The following is a 19,355-nucleotide window of genomic DNA, read 5'->3' as shown; positions in this document are numbered from 1 at the left end:
AGCCTCGCAGAGAGCAGGCTGGGATGCTGGAGGACTGCAGAGGGAAGGTGTGTGAGAACACAGAGCTCCCACCGCCCCAGTGCTACAGCATCATTAGGCATCGGCCAGCCTAATGCGATTGTTTAGTGAAGCGCTCTTACTCTGGGGGTTAGCTCCTCCCATGAACGTGCACGCATTCACACACACCACAAGCATGCGCACGCCCACGTGCACACAGTCTTTCGCTCTCTCACACACACACACACACACACACTCACAAAGTTCATTGGTAAACAGCAGCCTGTACCAGAGATGGGGACTCGAGTCGCACTTGAGCCTCACATACACGACTCCAGACTCCACTCGGACTCGTCAATAAGGACGTATGAACAATAAGAGTCTGCCAAATGGCATCGTGAAAATGACGAAGTGAATAATGTCATAGCCAGTGATTATTTTTCAATTTTGCTCTGTAATCTTTTCAATTATATGAAAGATATTCATTAGTTAAAACACACCAAACGTCGTTTTACACGCCACACCGCGTGCCTTTTAGTTGCAACCATTGCAACACCCTACGCTGTATTTCTTGCAGCATAGCTCGCTAAGATTACAGCTCCGCATGTTGTGGCCTTTGAGTTTAAATTATCCAGGTCCATCGAGCCAAACAAAATTATTCCAACTAGTAAAATGTGCAGAATTGAAATAAAAGATGCGAGAGCAACCACGTAAAACTCATACGTTAAGTCAGTTTAGCAGCACCGGAGCTGATGCCACCGCTGTTCACTGTTGCGCTAACGTAACTTGGTTTAACTGTTGTTTTGACTAAATGACGCGTTTCAGACTCAGTATAATGTTCGCGTCACCGTTTAATCAGCATAATTGAAGCGCATATTTTCTTATTTTTTGAGTGCCAACTTGTAGCGATGTTAGCTTGCATTTCACATGGTTTTTCTATGCAAGCTGGAGAGCCACGAGCGTAAGGTACAGTTACGTTAAAAACAAACTTCTTCAGGTTGGCTTGAAAAGCCCCGTACATTTTCATTGTCAACCGAGTTCACACAAGCAGCGCCGTTTTCAGTAAAATTTTGATCTGGAGCCTGATCAAGGGTTGCACAATTTTAAAAACCTTTTATTTTTAAGATTGATGTGAAAGCAGGACAGCGAGTTCTCTTATTCCAGTGTCATACAAATATGCAGTGTATTTTCGAGAGAGCTTGTTTGTAATTTACGTTAACATTAAAAGATACCCTTGGACCCAAGTTTGGCATATACTGTAGTTGCATGCGGTTTTGCAATTATTTTACGCTATACGCTATGCAATAGTGCAATGGCATTCCTTAGGATTATGCATAATGCAGCATAATGTAGATGTAGTCCCAAAAATCATAGCTCCCGATTTTTTGCATAAACAATATCTAGCCTCATTTGATTTTCTTGAATGATTAAAGTAAATGCTTATCTTTCATTTTCAAATTAAAAAGTAAGAGTATATTAATAAACCAATACTGCAACGTGATTCAAATTTCAACACTTTGTAACTTTGTTTACAAATAAAGTTATTATAATAAATTATATATATAATATATAAATTATTATTCTTGAGTCGCATATGCCGATTAAACCTAGTTCTAGACTAAATTTAATTGGAGATTATCCATACGAAGCTGCATTTAGTCCAGGATTAATCTTAATATGAGTTCATGTAACCGGCCCCTATTATTGACCATCATCTTATATTGCAGCCCATGGTAATGCTTACATTATGTCACATGAGTCACACAGAGTTCTTAAAAAATAGAATGGTTATTTATTTTATCTTATTTATTGATACATCAATTATCTACCACACCAGACCTGAGGTTTTGGCAAACCTTTCCCCAGCCATCTCGAGAAAGGCTTCGCCAAAATGTTGGCTCAGGCATGGTACTTCATTGATATATGAATAAATAAAGGAAAGAACCACTATCTTTTTGTGTGCCCATGATAATACTGCTTCATTAGTTGTCACACACTTCATGTCATATACAAAATATGTCTTCTATACTTCTGGTTTCTATATCTTCGATTAACATCAGAATCGTGATGAATTTCTATAGCCATACTGTTGTTTAGGCTGCACCATTCTGGTGATTTGAGATTTGAGATTTGACTCGGACTCTAGCTCAGAGACCTGAGACTTGACTCAGAGACTTGAGACTTGACTTGGACTTACATTTGGTGACTTGTGAACATCTCTGGGGTCTAGATTCCATCTTGCTTACTGGGCAGAAGAGGCTGGACAGGTAGGCTTGACTGTCATACCCTCATACAAAAGCTGTTTTTGTGGCTCCGTGTGGCTTTTTGGTATCAGAGGGGACTGGCTCCTGCTCCTCTTCCTCCTCCTGTACCTCCAACACCTCCAACCACACTTATCTTTTTGCCCCCATGGTCCAAAAAATGTTTTTAAAGTTTTAAAATACATTGAAATGACTGAATAATATTTATTTAAATGCACATTTATTTAAATCAAATTGACAGGTTGGGAGTACAGAGGCAAATAAATGACGGGTCTTTGTCCCAAACATTATGGAGGGCACTGTAGGTTTTGCTTGGCATGAGCCAAGGAAGAAAGCATTGAAAAAGATAAGATAATATTGAAATCTGTGTGCCGTGCTTGGCTGTTTTACCTGTGCTTTACCTGGAGAACAGGCAAGGAAACATAGAGGAAATCGATCAAAAGGAAAGGAGGCACAGTCTTGTCTTTCATTTTGAAGTTGGGACTTGTTCATTTTGTCATAGATAAATTAAATCACTTATCAATAATGTCCTCATTTCCATTTCAGGTACAGCTCCTGGTTCTGGTTCAGCTCCTGTTTCTGGTTGAATTAATTCTTCTGCAGGGTCCACAATTTCATTTTCAAGTACAGAATTTTCATCTTGAGCTCCTGGTTCTGGTTGAGCGGCAGATGCTGGTTGAGCGGCAGATGCTGGTTGAGCGGCAGATGCTGGTTGAACTCCAGATGCTGGTTGAGCTTCAGATGCTGGTTGAGCTTCAGATGCTGGTTGAGCTCCAGATGCTGGTTGAGCTTCAGATGCTGGTTGAGCGGCAGATGCTGGTTGAGCTCCAGATGCTGGTTGAGCTTCAGATGCTGGTTGAGCGGCAGATGCTGGTTGAACGGCAGATGCTGGTTGAATAAATAAATTAAATTCCTTATCTACAGTGTCCACAATTATTTTTATTTGAAGAAGTACAGAATCTTTATCTTGAGCTTCAGATGCTGGTTGAGCGGCAGATGCTGGTTGAGCTCCAGATGCTGGTTGAGCGGCAGATGCGGGTTGAGCGGCAGATGCTGGTTGAGCTTCAGATGCTGGTTGAGCTCCGAGCTTTTCCTTGCACCGGTTTGCTCTCTTCTCTGTCTGTGTCTTTGCATACGTCCTGGCGAACTCCTCTCTGTGTTCATCCAGCTGTGCCTTGTACATCTTCCTATACCGATCTGCAGGTGACCGGTGGCAATCCCAGCACAGGTAGAAGAAATAACACACCACTAAGCACAAAAGCCCAGAAAATCCACATATCTGTGTGAGAGGGAGGAATCAGGATGGAAATCATCATAAATGTGAGACCTGCCCCGTGTATCATCAAAAAATATATTGGTTAATTCAGGAGTCTATTGCCCTTTTTATGGCACCTTTTTCTTTCCAGAAGGTATGATGTTCATAGAAAATTACAATTAGAGCCGCGGTGGCTAAGGCTAAGACGCAGCAAACTTGCGGTTGCAGTTTGCTGCAGTTGCACACCGGGGACCGGGGTTCGATTCTCGGTCCTGCCAAAAAGCCAAGTTTGGCCGGCTCACATGGAGCAGCAATAATTGGCTCGCTGCTCCAGAGGGAGGGACTTGGCAGGGTTAGTAGATCGCCGCACAAACAAACACCTCGAGCGCCTCGGAATCACGGTTTCAAGCTGCTGTAGAATTTTTTTTTTCTGATTTCATATCAAGGGGAACAAATGGGGATGGTCTTAGTCAAAACAAACATTAAAAAAAAAAAACGTTAAAAAAAATGAAATTCTGAACTGTGCAAAGATTCTAAGTTTCTATAAAGCAAAGGGGCTGTTGTTGAGACATACCTTGGATAGCATCCTGTTGTACACCATATCCTCGTCATCTGTCTTCAAAGTGATCATTGTTTTGTTGACTTCACTGCATCTCTTGTCCAGTGCACAGGCTGCGTACTTTCCATCAATCAGAAGAATCACTATCCAGCATAAACTTGGGTACAGTGTTCTCAGGCACTGACAGCCTGCGGTAGCAGCATTTTCAGTAGCAGTAGCACCTCCACAGCATTTCTTCAGGAAGATGTTGCTTAGCTGAAGGGACCAGGCGAATGCATTGAAAGCAGCAGCTGGTACTAGGAAGTACATGCAGACAAAACAGATCCTGAACTTGTTACATTGGCAAGTAAAGTATTGCTCCGTCAGATGCTCTGTAATCTGAAGCACAATTGCCACGGTGATGTTCTGGACTAAATAGACAAGCTTCACATTGGGTTTCAAGAAGGACCAATTCAGCGCCATATTTGTATTTTAATCTTCTCTTTATAGCTGATGAACTGCGTCCTGTAGCAGTAGCTGTCTGCCTATTCAATGCTTGGAAATGGGAACAACCCTATCAGGCTTTTTTGTTATTTTGTGTGGGCGGTGTGTGGAAACATGAGCCTGAACAGACAGGAACCTGCTTGGTCACACCCTCACACAGAAGACGTTTTTTTGGTTTTGTGTGGCATATTTTTGGTCTCAGAAGGGACTGACTCTTCCTCCTCAGATGCCTCCAACCACACTTGTCCTGTATGACAAAACAGATCCTGTACTTGTTACATTGGCAGGTGAAAAGTGGTTCCATCAGCAGCTCTGTAATCTGAATCGCCACAATGATGTTCTGGATTAAATAGACCAACTTGACATTGAGTTTCAAGAAGGACCAGTACAGTCTGTCTTGATATTTTACTTTTAATCTCCTCTGATGATCTGTCACCTACTCTAACTGTCTGCCAGCTCAATGCCCCTGAATTGAAGCAGCCCACTGTATCGTTACTGTGGTTTTTTGTTGTCATGGTACACATCTGCAGTCAGTCATCTGCACACTGGGACACTGGGACAGGATGTGGTGCTATTTTCTTATCAAAACAAAAAATATAATGCTGGCATGTGTAAGGCGGAAATGATTAAAATCCTGGCATTGTCACTCAGGGCGTTGGTCAGCTTGCTGGCTTCCTCTGGTACTGTGGAAATATGTGGCTGTAAAGTAATTTAACCCCAGGAGCATACACCATTAACCCCCACCATCTCCGCACCCATACGGGCAGGAGCTTGTGGGGGAAGACTCAGGCATCTGTTTTCTTGAGAAGCTCTCTTGTCCCAGGATTTACTCAGGCCTCCAGCCGTAAAACTTGTTACGACAGGGGGCAACATCCTTTACGGCACGGGAAGGTTTCAGAGGGCACGGCCTGTTGGGCCCATTATTCCCTTCGACCCCCCTTTCTTACTCCCTCCCTCTCAGATCTCCCTCTTGCTCAGTCACTAAATGATGTGTACAGCACTGGATGTTTCATGACAAAGTCAGTTTAGATAATATTCATGTTTGGTATTATTCTGATTGTTTCAGTGTGACTGGTGCAATGGTTTCATTTCTGCAACAGCAAACCCTGGACATCATAACCAACCAGGAACCAGGGAGAAACTGTGTGGAGCTCTGCCCCAGTGAAAGCCATGTGCCTCAACCCCCCTGCGTTTCCTGGGGAGGCGTGGCTCCAAATTCCAGATGGGTGACCCATTTTTAGGGTTAACATCAAAGGCCAGATTTTGGATTTAAGGACAGTAAACTAAGCAATCTGGGAGGATGCAATCAGACTCCCGTTGCACACCGTGCATGTCACTTCTACGTACAGGGTGTCTGTAGGTTTCGCTTACTGACACTCAAAGTTATACAGGGAATGCTTGGTTTACCCCCTCAAACTGGTCTAGGGAGGATGAATATTTACGCTTAATATATCACGGCGTATAGCACCCATGATGACCTATGATGGTAAATCCCTCGCCTCCGCGTGGTAGTTCATTCATGTCGAGCACAGCCATAGCTATGTTGGTCTGCTTGGGTCCCTAGGCTGTAAACAGATATACCCGAGAGTAGCTATTCCTGCGACCTCTGTGATGACTACAGATAGCTAGTCAGTTCGTGAGCCGTGCACATAACGCGCAATGTGACATGCGGCGGTACCAGCAGAGGATTGTTCGGAGAGTAAATCTCAGTACAGGATTCCTATAGCGATCAAGTCAAAATTATCAATAAGACATCCACCAAATGTGGACAACTAATCTAAATTATTAATCAAATGGAGTCAGATAAACGAAGGTGAATGTATTGGCCCTATTGTGGAGATTCTTGGTCAGCCCGGACCAGTAAAGAGCGGAAGGCAGAGTGGTACTACTGTCTTTGTATTGTGGTTTATTTATTGGCTGATCTAGACTCTCCGCATAGGGGCCACTCATTTTTAACCCTATTAATATTCTTTCAGCAACACCAGAAGGACAATCACGCTGATGCCTTCAGCCCTCACTAAATTCCGTCGTTGGGTTAGCGTGGGGTTTTACACATGTTTCTGTTTTTTGGTGTATATATTGCAGAAACTATATGAGTGCATCCAACGTTAGTGACTTAGCTTTACTGTGTTTGTTTGAAAATTCCATTGTAATATCCATTAATACAATAACAACCACAACAACAACAACAATGTCATCTGGCAGATGCTCTTATCCAGATTTTGAATGCATCGATATGACCTTGACCTCTGACCTATGTAGTTGTCATTTGAAAAATATGTGCCCAGTGTCAGCTTTCAAGTTGATACTTTGTTTGTCCCAATCGGAAATATAGTACTCGAGTTATCAGCAAAAAATGTTTTTGTCTGGTAGGGCGGCCATCATGGAAAAGTAGGTCAAGGTCACAAAACAAATAGATGTTGCACAACTCAAGTAAACATACATCTCTGATGTACGAAGACCTGATGGTTTGTGCTCATAGCTCCTGATGGTGTTGTTCTCATAGCTCCTGATGGTGTTCAGAGACTTAAGATTTAACTTGGACTCTATCTCAGAGACTTGAGACTCGACTTGGACTTTGGATGACTTGTGAACATCTCTGGCTGATACAGATCTTTAACAGGTCAGGTCAGGTCAGGTTTGCAGGTTCTGTGTGTCATAACTGCCGCCGCTCATCCTTCCGAGAAACGCTAACCACACATCTGGGCTTTGAGCTTCTCACAGCGCACCAGTGTTTACATGAGCCCGGATGTGTGTTTACATGAGACCGTTTACATGTTCCCCGGCCCCAGCCAGGGCTAAAATAAAAAGCAACGACATTTAGCGTTTGTCAGGGGAACCTCACTGAGACCCGTCAGTAACTCAGGGCAGAACGATGCACGATGCAGAGAGGAAGGTTGTGTTGTTGGAAACTGTGTGAGCCTGGAGAACCCTGCTGTAAAATCCAGCAGCATAGTCAACCAGCATCATAGTCAACCAGCATGGCCAAGCTGGTATGAGCTGGTCATAAAGCTTGTCTAGCTGGGTATGAGCTGGTCATAAAGCTTGTCGAGCTGGGTGTGAGGTGGTCTACCAGCATAGCCAAGCTGGTCATAAAGCAGGTATAGCTGGGTATGAGCTGGTCAACCAGCATAGCCAAGCTGGTCATAAGCTGGTCTAGCTGGATATGAGCTGGTCAACCAGCTAGTGCTGGTAGCTTGGAACTGGTCAACCAGCTATACCATGTCAAGCTGGGAGCTGGTCTGAACTGGGCAACCAGCTAACCAGCTGTTTCAAAACCTAGCTTGAGCTGTTTTTTTTCAGCAGGGAAGGGCCCTGATTTCAGTTCTGTCTCTTTTCAGCCCGTAGGCTCGTTTGAGGAAAATAAGTGACAATTAAAGCAGGCAAACTGATGCTGAAGATCACAGAGAGAAAATTAAAGTTAATCCTCCCACATCCAGGCAGAACTAATCAGCCAACTTCACGCCCTAAGTCTAAAGCGCGCAACTTAAGAAACTTAAAAGAGCCATCCAGGTATTCAAAAACAGCTCTGAAACAGCATAATGGGAACTTTTTACGTATTGACTCCTTTTTTTGTGATGTTAAAAAAGGTTCCTGCCTTGCTGCTTGAATAGAGTTTGAATAGGATTATGACAAGTAGCCATTCACATCTACAAGAACAATTAGCACTGGCGTCATGCTGGGAACTCTGAAAGTTTTGATTGGTTGAATGAAGCTGCCTTCACTTAACACGGTGGTACTGTTGTGGGTTTTTTTAGCATCGGGAGACAGATTGTGCGAGTTAAGAGACCGGGAATCACTCCCAAGCAGCATAACAGCGTTTTACTTCCTATTCTCACATATCAAAACGGGTTTAAAATGGCGGGAGTCTCCTGTATCAAACCGGGTTGAAAATGGCTGCATTATCACATATTTGACCAGGTTTAAAATGGCTGAATTATCACAGATTTAACCAGGTTTAAAATGGCCGGCGTCTCCTGTATCAAAACCAGGTTTAAAATGGCTGAGAGGCGCGGAGTTGAGTAAGAGGAGGTGGATTTGGGTTCCTGTCGGAGTTTAAGGAGAGAGAGGGGGAGCGGGAGAGGGAGAGAGTTTGGGAAGTGTAGCAGAGGGACTTCCCCGAGTCCCATAGGTGGAGTGAAGTTAGCGCTTAGCCGAGGCTAATAGACCGCGCCGCGCGGCAACAGGCTAACGAGCGACGCCTCACTCTTCCTCTCAGCAGATAAAGAGCTGGGCTGACGAAAAAATGAAAGAGCTGGAACCATTCCCGGAGCAATTAGCCGAGCCCACACGTCTGTTTGATTAATATGCGCTCAAAGTTAGCCTCGCAGACGCTCCGCTCCGTGCGTCTGCTCCACGGAGACCAGCCGCGCGCTACTCCGCTAGCGTCTCGCGACACGGTCAGCGCTGCCTCAGAGCAGGGGTGTCAACCTCCAGTCCTGGAGGGGCAGTGTCTGTAGGTTTAACTCCAGTCCTGAAGGGGCAGAGTGCCTGCGGGTTTAACTCCAGTCCTGGAGGGTCGCAGTGTCTGCGGGTTTAACTCCAGTCCTGGAGGGTCGCAGTGTCTGCGGGTTTAACTCCAGTCCTGAAGGGTCGCAGTGTCTGCAGGTTTAACTCCAGTCCTGAAGGGGCAGAGTGTCTGCAGGTTTAACTCCAGTCCTGAAGGGGCAGAGTGCCTGCGGGTTTAACTCCAGTCCTGGAGGGTCGCAGTGTCTGCGGGTTTAACTCCAGTCCTGGAGGGTCGCAGTGTCTGCGGGTTTAACTCCAGTCCTGGAGGGTCGCAGTGTCTGCAGGTTTAACTCCAGTCCTGAAGGGGCAGAGTGTCTGCAGGTTTAACTCCAGTCCTGGAGGGGCACAGTGTCTGCGGGTTTAACTCCAGTCCTGGAGGGTCACAATGTCTGCGGGTTTAACTCCAGTCCTGGAGGGTCGCAGTGTCTGCGGGTTTAAGTCCAGTCCTGGAGGGTCGCAGTGTCTGCGGGTTTAAGTCCAGTCCTGGAGGGTCGCAGTGTCTGCAGGTTTAACTGCATTCCTGGAGGGTCACGATGTCTGCTGGTTTAACTCCAGTCCTGGAGGGGCACAGTGTCTCCAGCTGGCTCTCTGAGACCTACGTCACATCTATTGGTATTAAAGAGGCGTTGGTGGCAAACTAAATGGAGAGTTCATTTAAAATCATTGAACGGTTTGCCGCAAACGTTCCCTGTCTTCAACGTTCAACGCACGTCAGGTAGCGGATTAATGAGGGCTTTTCCCCGGAGACAGCAGCGCTCCCGAAGGCCACTTCCGTCTGGCATTCCACACGGCATTCCGGCGGCGTTCCGGGAGGGGATAAATCTTTCCGACGGCCTCTATCCCTGGGGCAGTCCTGCCCCGTGTATGAACAGAGGGGGGAAATCTGGCCCCCTCCCACTGCATCGAGTGCCCCCATAATTAGTTCTGCAATGAGGGTAGCTGTGCCTTCAGATGGGAGGTGGGCCGGACTTTATTCCGCAGTTTTTACTCACAGAAACGCCAGCGAGCATGCCTGCTCTATGTACTTTCTCTCTCACTCTCTTAATCTCTCTTTCCTTCTTTTTTGCCCTCTCTCCTTCTCTCTCGCCCATTCATAATTGAAAGTCTGCAGCAACCGCAGGGATCTGGGTGAATCGATCCGCCCCACCCTGTTGTAACAGAACGAGATGGTTGTAACGGAGCTTGTTGACTGCAGGGGGTCAATGGCCCACCCCGACACGAGTACCCCCCCCCTCCTCCTCTCTGGGAGGATAACAGACCCGCCATTTTCCTTATCTCCTGATAAGACCAGGTCAGCCCCCTTTCTGTTGTACAGGGGTGATAAGATGATATGTGACCCGTTCACTAATTTGCTTCCCACTGTGAGTTTGTGCAGTAGTTTCTTACACTGGTCTCTCCAGGCTTTCTTCTTCGCTGGATCTCAATTCACCGGATCTGGTTTGAGCTTCTCCCTGAGTAATAGATGGGGCCTGAACTCTGTCTGTCAGAAATCTGTCGCCATGTTATAAAGAGATGGTGTGGTGTTTATGTAGCAACACTGAAGGTGTTTGTTCATCGTGATTTGTGCTCTTGCAGCAAATTACTACTAATATGGATTTGTAGCTCACTTAAGATAAATTAGCTCTTGAACTTTTGCCGAACAGCAAAATACACCTAATTACTTAGAAAAGACAAATGGTGTATATTAGAAAAAAATAAAATAAATGATCTGCAGGGGCCTTCAAGGCATTTCCATCTTTAATATAGGAGTTAGAAATTATTGTACAAAGAAAGCAATGACCAGATTATTAATTTAACCCTTTAAGATATGAGATCACAAATGTGATGAGAATATTCTTAGCTGAACGTTCTAATGCTGATGTCACAATCTGGTGACTGAGAACAATGGAGTTCTAGAACACTGACTTAATAAAAACATTCCTGCTCTACAACAGGTTAAGTAAACAAATGGATAATGAGCAGTTTGCAGGATCTTGTTTATTCACGGACAGGGGTGTGCTGGTCTTGGCTCTCAGGGGTACAGGCTTTGGGGTCCGCTGCAGAGGAACAGGGCGGTAGAAAGTGCTAGAACACGGGGCTGCCGTTCTCTATTCAGGCCACGGAGAAAAGAAAGAGGTCACTGCAAGCCTCACCCCGCACAACTCCATCTCGCATTTATGCCGTCGCCTCACACAAATTAAGTCTCTCCGAGGATGAAAATGAATTTTGAGAAGCGGTTATCCTTCTGCATGTCTAAAGTGCATCATTCTGACCAGGTGTTTAGTATCGCTGCGGGTTTCCTCTAGACGACGCGGTAACGTAGATTTTTTTAAATTGCTCATTTGAACAGCAAGGGTTAGGGCTTGAGCCACGTTGTTTTTCTATTACCTGTTAATCACTTCTACTGGTTGCATACCTGTAGAGTGATTGAACATTTGTCTTGCGTAACTTAAATAGCTGTGGAATTTATCAGTAGATTAGCTTTGATTTGGTATTGCTTGTGAGCAATTGTAGGCCATTTAAATAGGCGTGTCAGAGCGACGCTAGCGTATATTAGACTGGCGAAAGTTGTCCTTAGTCAGTAAGTGCATCATTCTGACCAGGTGTTTAGTATCGCTGCGGGTTTCCTCTAGACGACGCGGTAACGTAGATTTTTTTAAATTGCTCATTTGAACAGCAAGGGTTAGGGCTTGAGCCACGTTGTTTTTCTATTACCTGTTAATCACTTCTACTGGTTGCATACCTGTAGAGTGATTGAACATTTGTCTTGCGTAACTTAAATAGCTGTGGAATTTATCAGTAGATTAGCTTTGATTTGGTATTGCTTGTGAGCAATTGTAGGCCATTTAAATAGGCGTGTCAGAGCGACGCTAGCGTATATTAGACTGGCGAAAGTTGTCCTTAGTCAGTAAGTGCATCATTCTGACCAGGTGTTTAGTATCGCTGCGGGTTTCCTCTAGACGACGCGGTAACGTAGATTTTTTTAAATTGCTCATTTGAAGACACACCTCTTCAAACAGCACCTCTCCCCATCCCTCCCTACCTCCCTGTGAACCTTAATTGTTGTCTCTGTGACTTGTGTATCAGTATTTTAGTTGGCTAGGTAAGCAGTGTTTGGATAGTTAACTTTGGTGACTTTTGCTCTGTTTGTTTGTTTGTTCAAAAAAAAGTAAAAAAAAAAAAAGTAAAAAAAAAAAATAAAAAAAAAAAAAATGGCCCTTGTCCTAACTTTGTTGTACAGGTAGCAGTTGAAATTGTACTTACCTCTAGGGTCTTTCAGCGAACTTATCCCTGGTTATGGGTATGCACTTTGTTGTACGTCGCTCTGGATAAGAGCGTCTGCCAAATGCCAATAATGTAATGTAATGTAATGTAAATCACCCGCCACCCCCCCCACCTCCCCTCCTCACTCCCACCCCCCCACCCCCCTCAAGCTGCGCAGTCTGCACCCCACTTGAATTTCCCAATGCACATTTGTGGGGGAGAAGATTGAGCTACGCTGGGTACATGTGAATCACCTCGAGAGGAAGGATGGAGAGAGGGAGGGCGGGTGAGAGTGGGAGGGAGGGTGAGAGAGGGAGAGAGGGCGGGAGGGTGAGAGGGATGGAGGGGTGGTAAATTTACCAGACAACGGGGGTGGGACGGAGAAGAAGAGGTGAAACAGGTCAGAGCAGTAAAATGGAGGGCTGGGGCGGAAATGTCTGAGGGTGATGTTGATATCGCCGGGTCGATATCGCCGGGTCAAACCCGGTGACGCCGGGGCAGGAAGGGATGGACCGCTCTGTGGGGGAAAGAGAGAATAATAATAACACAAACAGGGAGGGAGGAGGGAGGGAGGAGGTGGAGGAGGGAGGGGTGGAGTGACAGACTTCAGTTAGCGGTCGACTCATAAGCCAAGATCAGCCGCGTTCCGGCGCAACAAACAGGCAAAACTGAGCTACATGTTTTAAATTAAAGCCCCCCACCTGCTGGTCTTGTTCAGAGCTGTTGCTCACATGCGCTGGTGCAGTTGGCCTTCAGCCACCCATGTCAATGTAAGTCAATGGTACCAGTGCGCTCAAATATTTTCTGTCCAATTTTCCCCCCAAAACATTTAGTCGTAATTGTTGTTTTTTCTTCACCTATAGTCTCCCCATGTTTTAGTATGTTTAGTTTAGTTGTTTATTTCACATGGGGGTGACAATTTACCCTTCCCTCTCTGGCTCCAATTTGTACAAAATGGCAGCACAAACACTATGCAGTTTTTCTCCACTTTGGCAAAACGCTTTTCTCCAGCCCATGGAAGGTCTATGCGTGATGTCACTGTCACTTTGTCTATATTACATGCCCCAAGGCTGGAAAAGTTTGGTTCAAGACCCCAGCCAAAATTGTTTTACCAGCAGCAAGAGTTTGGAGGGTGAATACAGTCCCTCTGCACTTATGTGGAGGTGAGATAAGTTTAATTACTGGGTAACCTGTCTTTAATAACTGGCAGGACCTGCCATAAATAACACCCAAGGTCCGGGTGAATGTGACGTTTTTTTTTTCCTTCTCTATTTTATTAATCGCACTTCGGCTGTCCTTCGCCCCCGCTGCGTGTACGCCGGGGCTTGAGTTACGGGGGAACCGGGTTTTAAATTGAGGAGCTGTCCCGGTGTTTGGGTTTGGAGACACTCTCAGAAGCTGCCGCGGGACTGCCAATCCGCTCACGGCGTTTTGAGCGGACGGAGATCCAGTTTCATAATTTTATATCCAAGCCAGGAATGTACAGTGTGGCGTCCACTAACAGTGCTACTGTAGCTGCTGTTTAGTTTCAGCTGGGGAGTCAGACTCTTATGTTTGGCTATTGGGGCCAAAACATGCCAAGAAATTATGCCTCTAAATGTCCATCTTGGTGACGTTTATGAATGCCAGAGCCAATAATGCCTGTTTCATGCATATATTACCATTTTAATTAGATATTACAGACATTGAAGGATGTCAGAGTCTCAAGATGTTGGCTTATATTCATGAGATTGCGATGTACTGTACTGTCTATGCATTTTCCTGCACGTCTTAGGCCCCCTAGCCACCCATAGAAGCTCCCTGCCTGTCTCATCACATGGGGTCTTCAACCCTTTGAAGATCAGGTATTTTCTGTTTTTTTTGTTTTGTTTTTAGATTAGATTAGAACTTAGAACTCTGCTGCTTTAAGTTACGGGGAAGTGATTGTTACATCAGCATTAGAATGTTCCGTTAAGAGCACTCTAATCACGTACTGTGACCTCACACCATAAAGGGTTAAGCCTGCTCCTCTTTTGTCTGTATAGGGTTGTTGGGACATAGATATAAATACGTAGACATGGATATAAACGAGCCTTCACACTCCATGTCTTCCCCCCCTGTCGTCATGACTCCGGTGCTGATCTTTGGCCCTGGGCTGACAGGCTCCGTATGTCAGCCGGCGGGAATCGGCCTCTTCGTGGCTCCTCACCCTGTCCACCCCGCTCCGTCCTCGTTAACATCTCCCCGTCTCTCCCTTCCTGTTCGAATCCACCCCCCCCCCCCCCTCATAGGCATGACGACTGTAACACCCCCTCCTAGCCCTGTCATCCTCTCCAGTCCTCCAGTTCAGACACTAACGCCTGTAGCCTTGTGGCTGGGGTCGATCAAGTGCTTTCTGGAAGGTTGGTGGGTCAAACCCCGGTGTAGCCGCAATACGATTGGTGCAGCTGCTGGGCCCTTAACCCCACATTTCCCCAGGGGGGGATTGGCCCCTGTTTAGCTTTATCAACTCTCTAGTTACTTTGGATAAAAGATTCAGCTGAATAACTAATGTAAGTGGGTCTTACGGTTTGTCCTTCTGTGTACTGTTTGAACCATCCCGGCCCTTCTTCGGCTGAGATTTGAATGCGCCTGGTTCCTCTGCGTACTGCTTCTAGACTCTTCAATTTTGGGCTTTGAGAAAGACTGCGTTTTGCTATATGTTCTGGAAATAATGTTTGGATGGTTTCTCCAGGCCATTGGTGGAAATGGGCCTTTCAGAACAGGAGATTTGAGCAGAACAGGGAGTGAGTGGTTAAAATGGGGGGGGGGGTTGATGTGATGAGTGAGTGTGGATGGGGGGAGTGGGTGGGGGGTTTGTGATGGACGGCGATTGTTAACAGCTCCAAATGACTGTGAAACTTTGCCAATTAGCATCGGAGCGGCCGTGGCGTATAAAACTGTCACGGGCGAAGCGGGCGGATTTAGGAGCCGGGCGGTGGAGGGGGGGGGCTCCGAGGTACGGATAACCGCACAGATACCTGCAGAAACGGGGCGGATTAAAAACGATGCGGGGATAAGGCAGCCACAAAGAATTCATTATCCCCCGGAATAAATTAGCTTCTCTGCGGCTCCCAATTATCCCAGCGCCGGGCCTCCTGTCGAAGCTCCCCGGGCCCGGCTCAGGAGACCGGCTTTAATCAGAAAGCAGCCGGCAGGAGAGAGGGGGTGGGGGGGTGAGGGGGGCGCAGGGGGTGGGTGCTGCATCCGGGCGGGCCTGGCTCTCAGTGTGCTGACCTGCTTTGCGGAGTGTAGCTCTTGTGTCGTCCGAACTAAGTGGCGTTCTTCGGACAACAATCGGCATCAGCTTTCCCTTCCTCCTCTTCGAAGAACTCCAAGCCGTGAACTACATTTCCCAGGGACACTCTGGGAAATGTAGTTCACTGAGACTCTTACGCACGAGACGGAGCCACGTCGGGCCAGCACTCGCTCTGGCGTCGCTGTCAGCCAGACGTCAGCCCGCGACACGGCCTACCCGCCGCCCCGAGCTTTAACTGTCAGGCGGGAGCGCCCTGCTGCCACCCCCCTGCCAGGGCGGATCAGGATTAGTAGAGGGGGATGGACACTGAAGACCTGGCCAGGGAAGGTGGAGCGACCCCCATCAGCCCTTCCTCCCCTGTGCTCCAGGTCGCTGCTGATTCATCCCACACTGCGGCCAAGAACAACACCCCCCCCCAGCCCTGAGAATAGGCCTTCACTGCTGAATACTGCATGGTGCACTGTTCACTGGCTCTTCGGAAATGTTACCCAAGACACAGAGAGAAGGAAAGTCTGTGTGTGTGTGTCTACATGTGTGTGTGTGTGTGTGTGTGTGTGTGTTGGTGTGTGTATGAGTGTGCATGTGGGTGTGTGTGTGTGCATGTGGGTGTGTGTGTGTGCATGTGGGTGTGTGTGTGCATGTGGGTGTGTGTATGACTGTGCATGGGTGTGTGTGTGTGTGTGTGTGTGTGTGTGTGTGTATAGGAGTGTGCATGTGGGTATATGAGTGACAGGGAGAGTAATGAGGTGGCACTTTCCTCCTGTGTAATCTGAGTGCGGTAATTGCGTGTGTGGCCATGTTGAAATATTTAACTCTGCGTGTCTCCAATACGGATGGCCTCAGTGTGATGGTAAGGGAGGGTTTCAAATCCATCCAAACACAGCAATTAGCCACTGCTAATTAGCCTCGTGAAACGCGATGACGCCGAATTGAGCCGATGAGCATAATTTTATTTGATGTGACACTTTCTAAAATTAATTTTCGGCAAGCGCTAAACTAAATACATAAGTCAGCATGGATTTCCCTTGCCTGTGGACCAGGCTGTTTGTTCCTGTCTCGGTTTGGATACATAGCCCTTCTCATGCAGTCTTTAGGTGTCGTTATACGATGCAATTTCCACGCAACTTTGGTTGCGGCTACTCGTTGCTCGTGAGGTCATTTTATGCAATTCCACTGTTACACGGGGCAATTAGCAATCAATTTAAATAGCAAGCAGCGACCGATTAGACTCAAGTATTTATGTGGCTTTCGATATTATGCCGGATCCGTTTATTCCGTTTGATACAAATATCATGTCTTGAACGCACAATTTAGCTCACGTTATTTGTTTTCTCTTAACGTTACATTTAGCTAGTTACATTTATTTTATTTTTCGCGATGTCTAAAATACTGCCAACAAGCAAAGGCAAAGCCTTTCATTTGCGTTCATTTTATTGGACCACCTTGAGAACGAGTTGGAGGAGGAAACTGTCAAACTTGAACAAATTAACCTTAGTTCATTGACCGTACAAACCTTCATGAAATTCGATGAATACTCTCTTTTTTCAAGGGTCCATGTATTTAGTTGAGCCATTTCGTTGGGTTAACGTTACTAGCGTATATAGGTATATAATTAGCCTGTTTGTTTCGGTGATATTAGTTAGCCAGTTATAGTTTATAATTTAGTAGCATTATCGTAGTAGGCTACGTGCAGACAGGTCTGCGTTCGCGTGTGATCAATATCTCTCTTCTGATTGATTATTGCATACAGTCGGTTACATGAAAGTTTCTTTGCAGGGAATGTTATGTCGTTTCCTAGACACGACATTTACACGAAGCAATCTATGACCGACTCAGCTGCAACTTAGTCGCAAGCAATAAAAATTGCTTCGTGTAACAACACCTTTACCCAGCACTGTTCCGTAACTCCACCAGCCCGGGATTCTGGGATTCCAGGATTCTCGCTCTCACAGTCTGATGGCTCAAGACCTTGATCTTCTCCGGAAAACTTCCATGTTAGGACCACTGGGCTAAGCACACAAAACTCACTCCATGTTTCACGAAGACAACCTCTCAGCTACGCTTGAGAGTCCTGTAGCTTCAGGAGGCTCAGGAAAGGTGATGTCATTTGTGATTCAGTGATTGGGTGAATGAATCACAACAATGGAGAGGGAAAGTTTTTGATTGGTCGATAGGATATCAGTGAAGAGCAATGGTTGCGCTACTCATTATGGAGTTCAAGAAGTCTTAACTCATCACACAAGTCTTAATACAGTTTTTAAAAGTTTGTTCCTCTTATTAGTTGGCACCAGTTAAATGCTGTCTCTGGAAACAGTTATCAAGGAGGGAATTCACATATCATGAACCAATCAGTGCTCAGGTAGAGAGCTACAGGGGTGGTGCATCTCCAGTGAACAGTGTGGAGTCTGGGGTCTTCACAGACGAGTGGGAGGTAGGTGTTCCGTGTGCTTTATTGCATGTGGGCCCCAGTCTCTCAATTAAGCTTCCTCTAACCTTCCTCTCTTCCCCCGGAGAGCAGTGATTCACCCCATGGTTCATTTCAGGTTTGCGATTCACAGAAATCACACTGTGGAAAAGTAAAAGATGTGCATTTAGCCTGATAGAGCCTTCATTTGTTCCCGTGACACACCAGGAAGTTCTTAACCCTGTGAAGGTGTCGGCTGCTGTAAGATCAGAAGTAATGTAACGAGAATGTTCTTAACTGGACAGTCTAATGCTGATGTAACAATCACTACTAACTGAACGCAGTGGAGTTCTAGAACACCTTTCAAACAATTTTCAAACACAAACATTCCAAAAAAAAAAGAAACCCACTCATCAGATATGATGAGAACGTTCGTAACCAAACGTTCCGATGCTGATGTAACGATCGCCATTGCCGATTGGACGCAACGGAGTTCTAGAACACCGACTTAGCAGTTTCGACACAAAAACATAAAAAATAAAATGTAAAAAAACCGACTTCTTCAACAGTATCAGGTCTATCTACAGGAACAGCGTGGCGGCCCCTCCGGAGATGACTGCTTGATTCACTTCTTGGTTGGGGGGGGGCGGGGGGGTGGGATCATACTTTCATTGCTGTCATATTCCCTTTTGTTCTCCGGGTGTTGACGGATATTTATTCAGCGCCGAACAGCCTTCAGTTTTTATGATGCATCTCTCCGTTCACTCAAGGTGAGGGCTGGGATATGGATGTGTTTGAGGGAGATTATGGAAAGGGCATTATTTGTATGTTTTACGGCTGACGGAAGGCTCTTCTCTCTGTTTGATAGGTGGCTGTGTTACGGGGGGGATTCGGGGCTTGATGCCCTGGGGGATTAGAGGAGGAGCTCCATTCATTTGAATACAGAGTAGGGGCTGATCCGGGTTTGGCCTCTCTCCTTTGGTTCAGAGCCAAATGAATTACACACCCATCTGGGGCGCGAGTGAGTGGGCTTTCTTTAATTAGACATAACCCAAAAAGACCTTAAAGGAGACTTAATATCCATTAAACTAATATCTGAGAATTAATTCCATGACAAAACACTGCAAAAGTCAGGATTTATTTCAATTTTATCATATGAAGTCTTTATTTATTATTTTACATAATAATCTTTGATGACGTTCACCCAGACAATTTTCTTAATGTATAGGTCTGGTTGGGTACATGTAAAATGTTGTTAAATGAAAAGTACAAGGTTTAAATCGATATTACTTCAGACCAATGCCCCAGGTGCCCTGTTAGTGTTAGTAATTGTACTTGGCGCCTTGGAATCTGCCAGAATATTAGAA

At 45.9% G+C, this 19,355-nt stretch overlaps 2 protein-coding genes across 3 annotated transcripts in view; one reads left to right on the top strand and one right to left on the bottom strand.

Annotated features, from left to right (window-relative positions):
- The window catches only part of nrxn2b (neurexin 2b), a 794,861-nt gene that overhangs the window by 683,236 nt on the left and 92,270 nt on the right, over positions 1–19,355 (top strand). The gene's annotated exons all lie outside the window — the stretch shown is intronic.
- LOC133123706 (uncharacterized) lies at positions 2,494–4,699 on the bottom strand. Its single transcript, XM_061234184.1, has 2 exons — positions 4,088–4,699; positions 2,494–3,537 (listed from the first exon to the last, which is right to left on the bottom strand). Exons 1-2 carry the CDS (start codon positions 4,532–4,534, stop codon positions 2,755–2,757), a joined length of 1,230 nt encoding a protein of 409 aa, XP_061090168.1. The 5' UTR covers positions 4,535–4,699; the 3' UTR covers positions 2,494–2,754.

Source organism: Conger conger, chromosome 3, assembly GCF_963514075.1.
Source record: "Conger conger chromosome 3, fConCon1.1, whole genome shotgun sequence".
NCBI lineage: Eukaryota > Metazoa > Chordata > Actinopteri > Anguilliformes > Congridae > Conger > Conger conger.
Note: the sequence above shows the minus strand (reverse complement) of the source record. Positions and strands in the feature narration are given on the sequence as shown.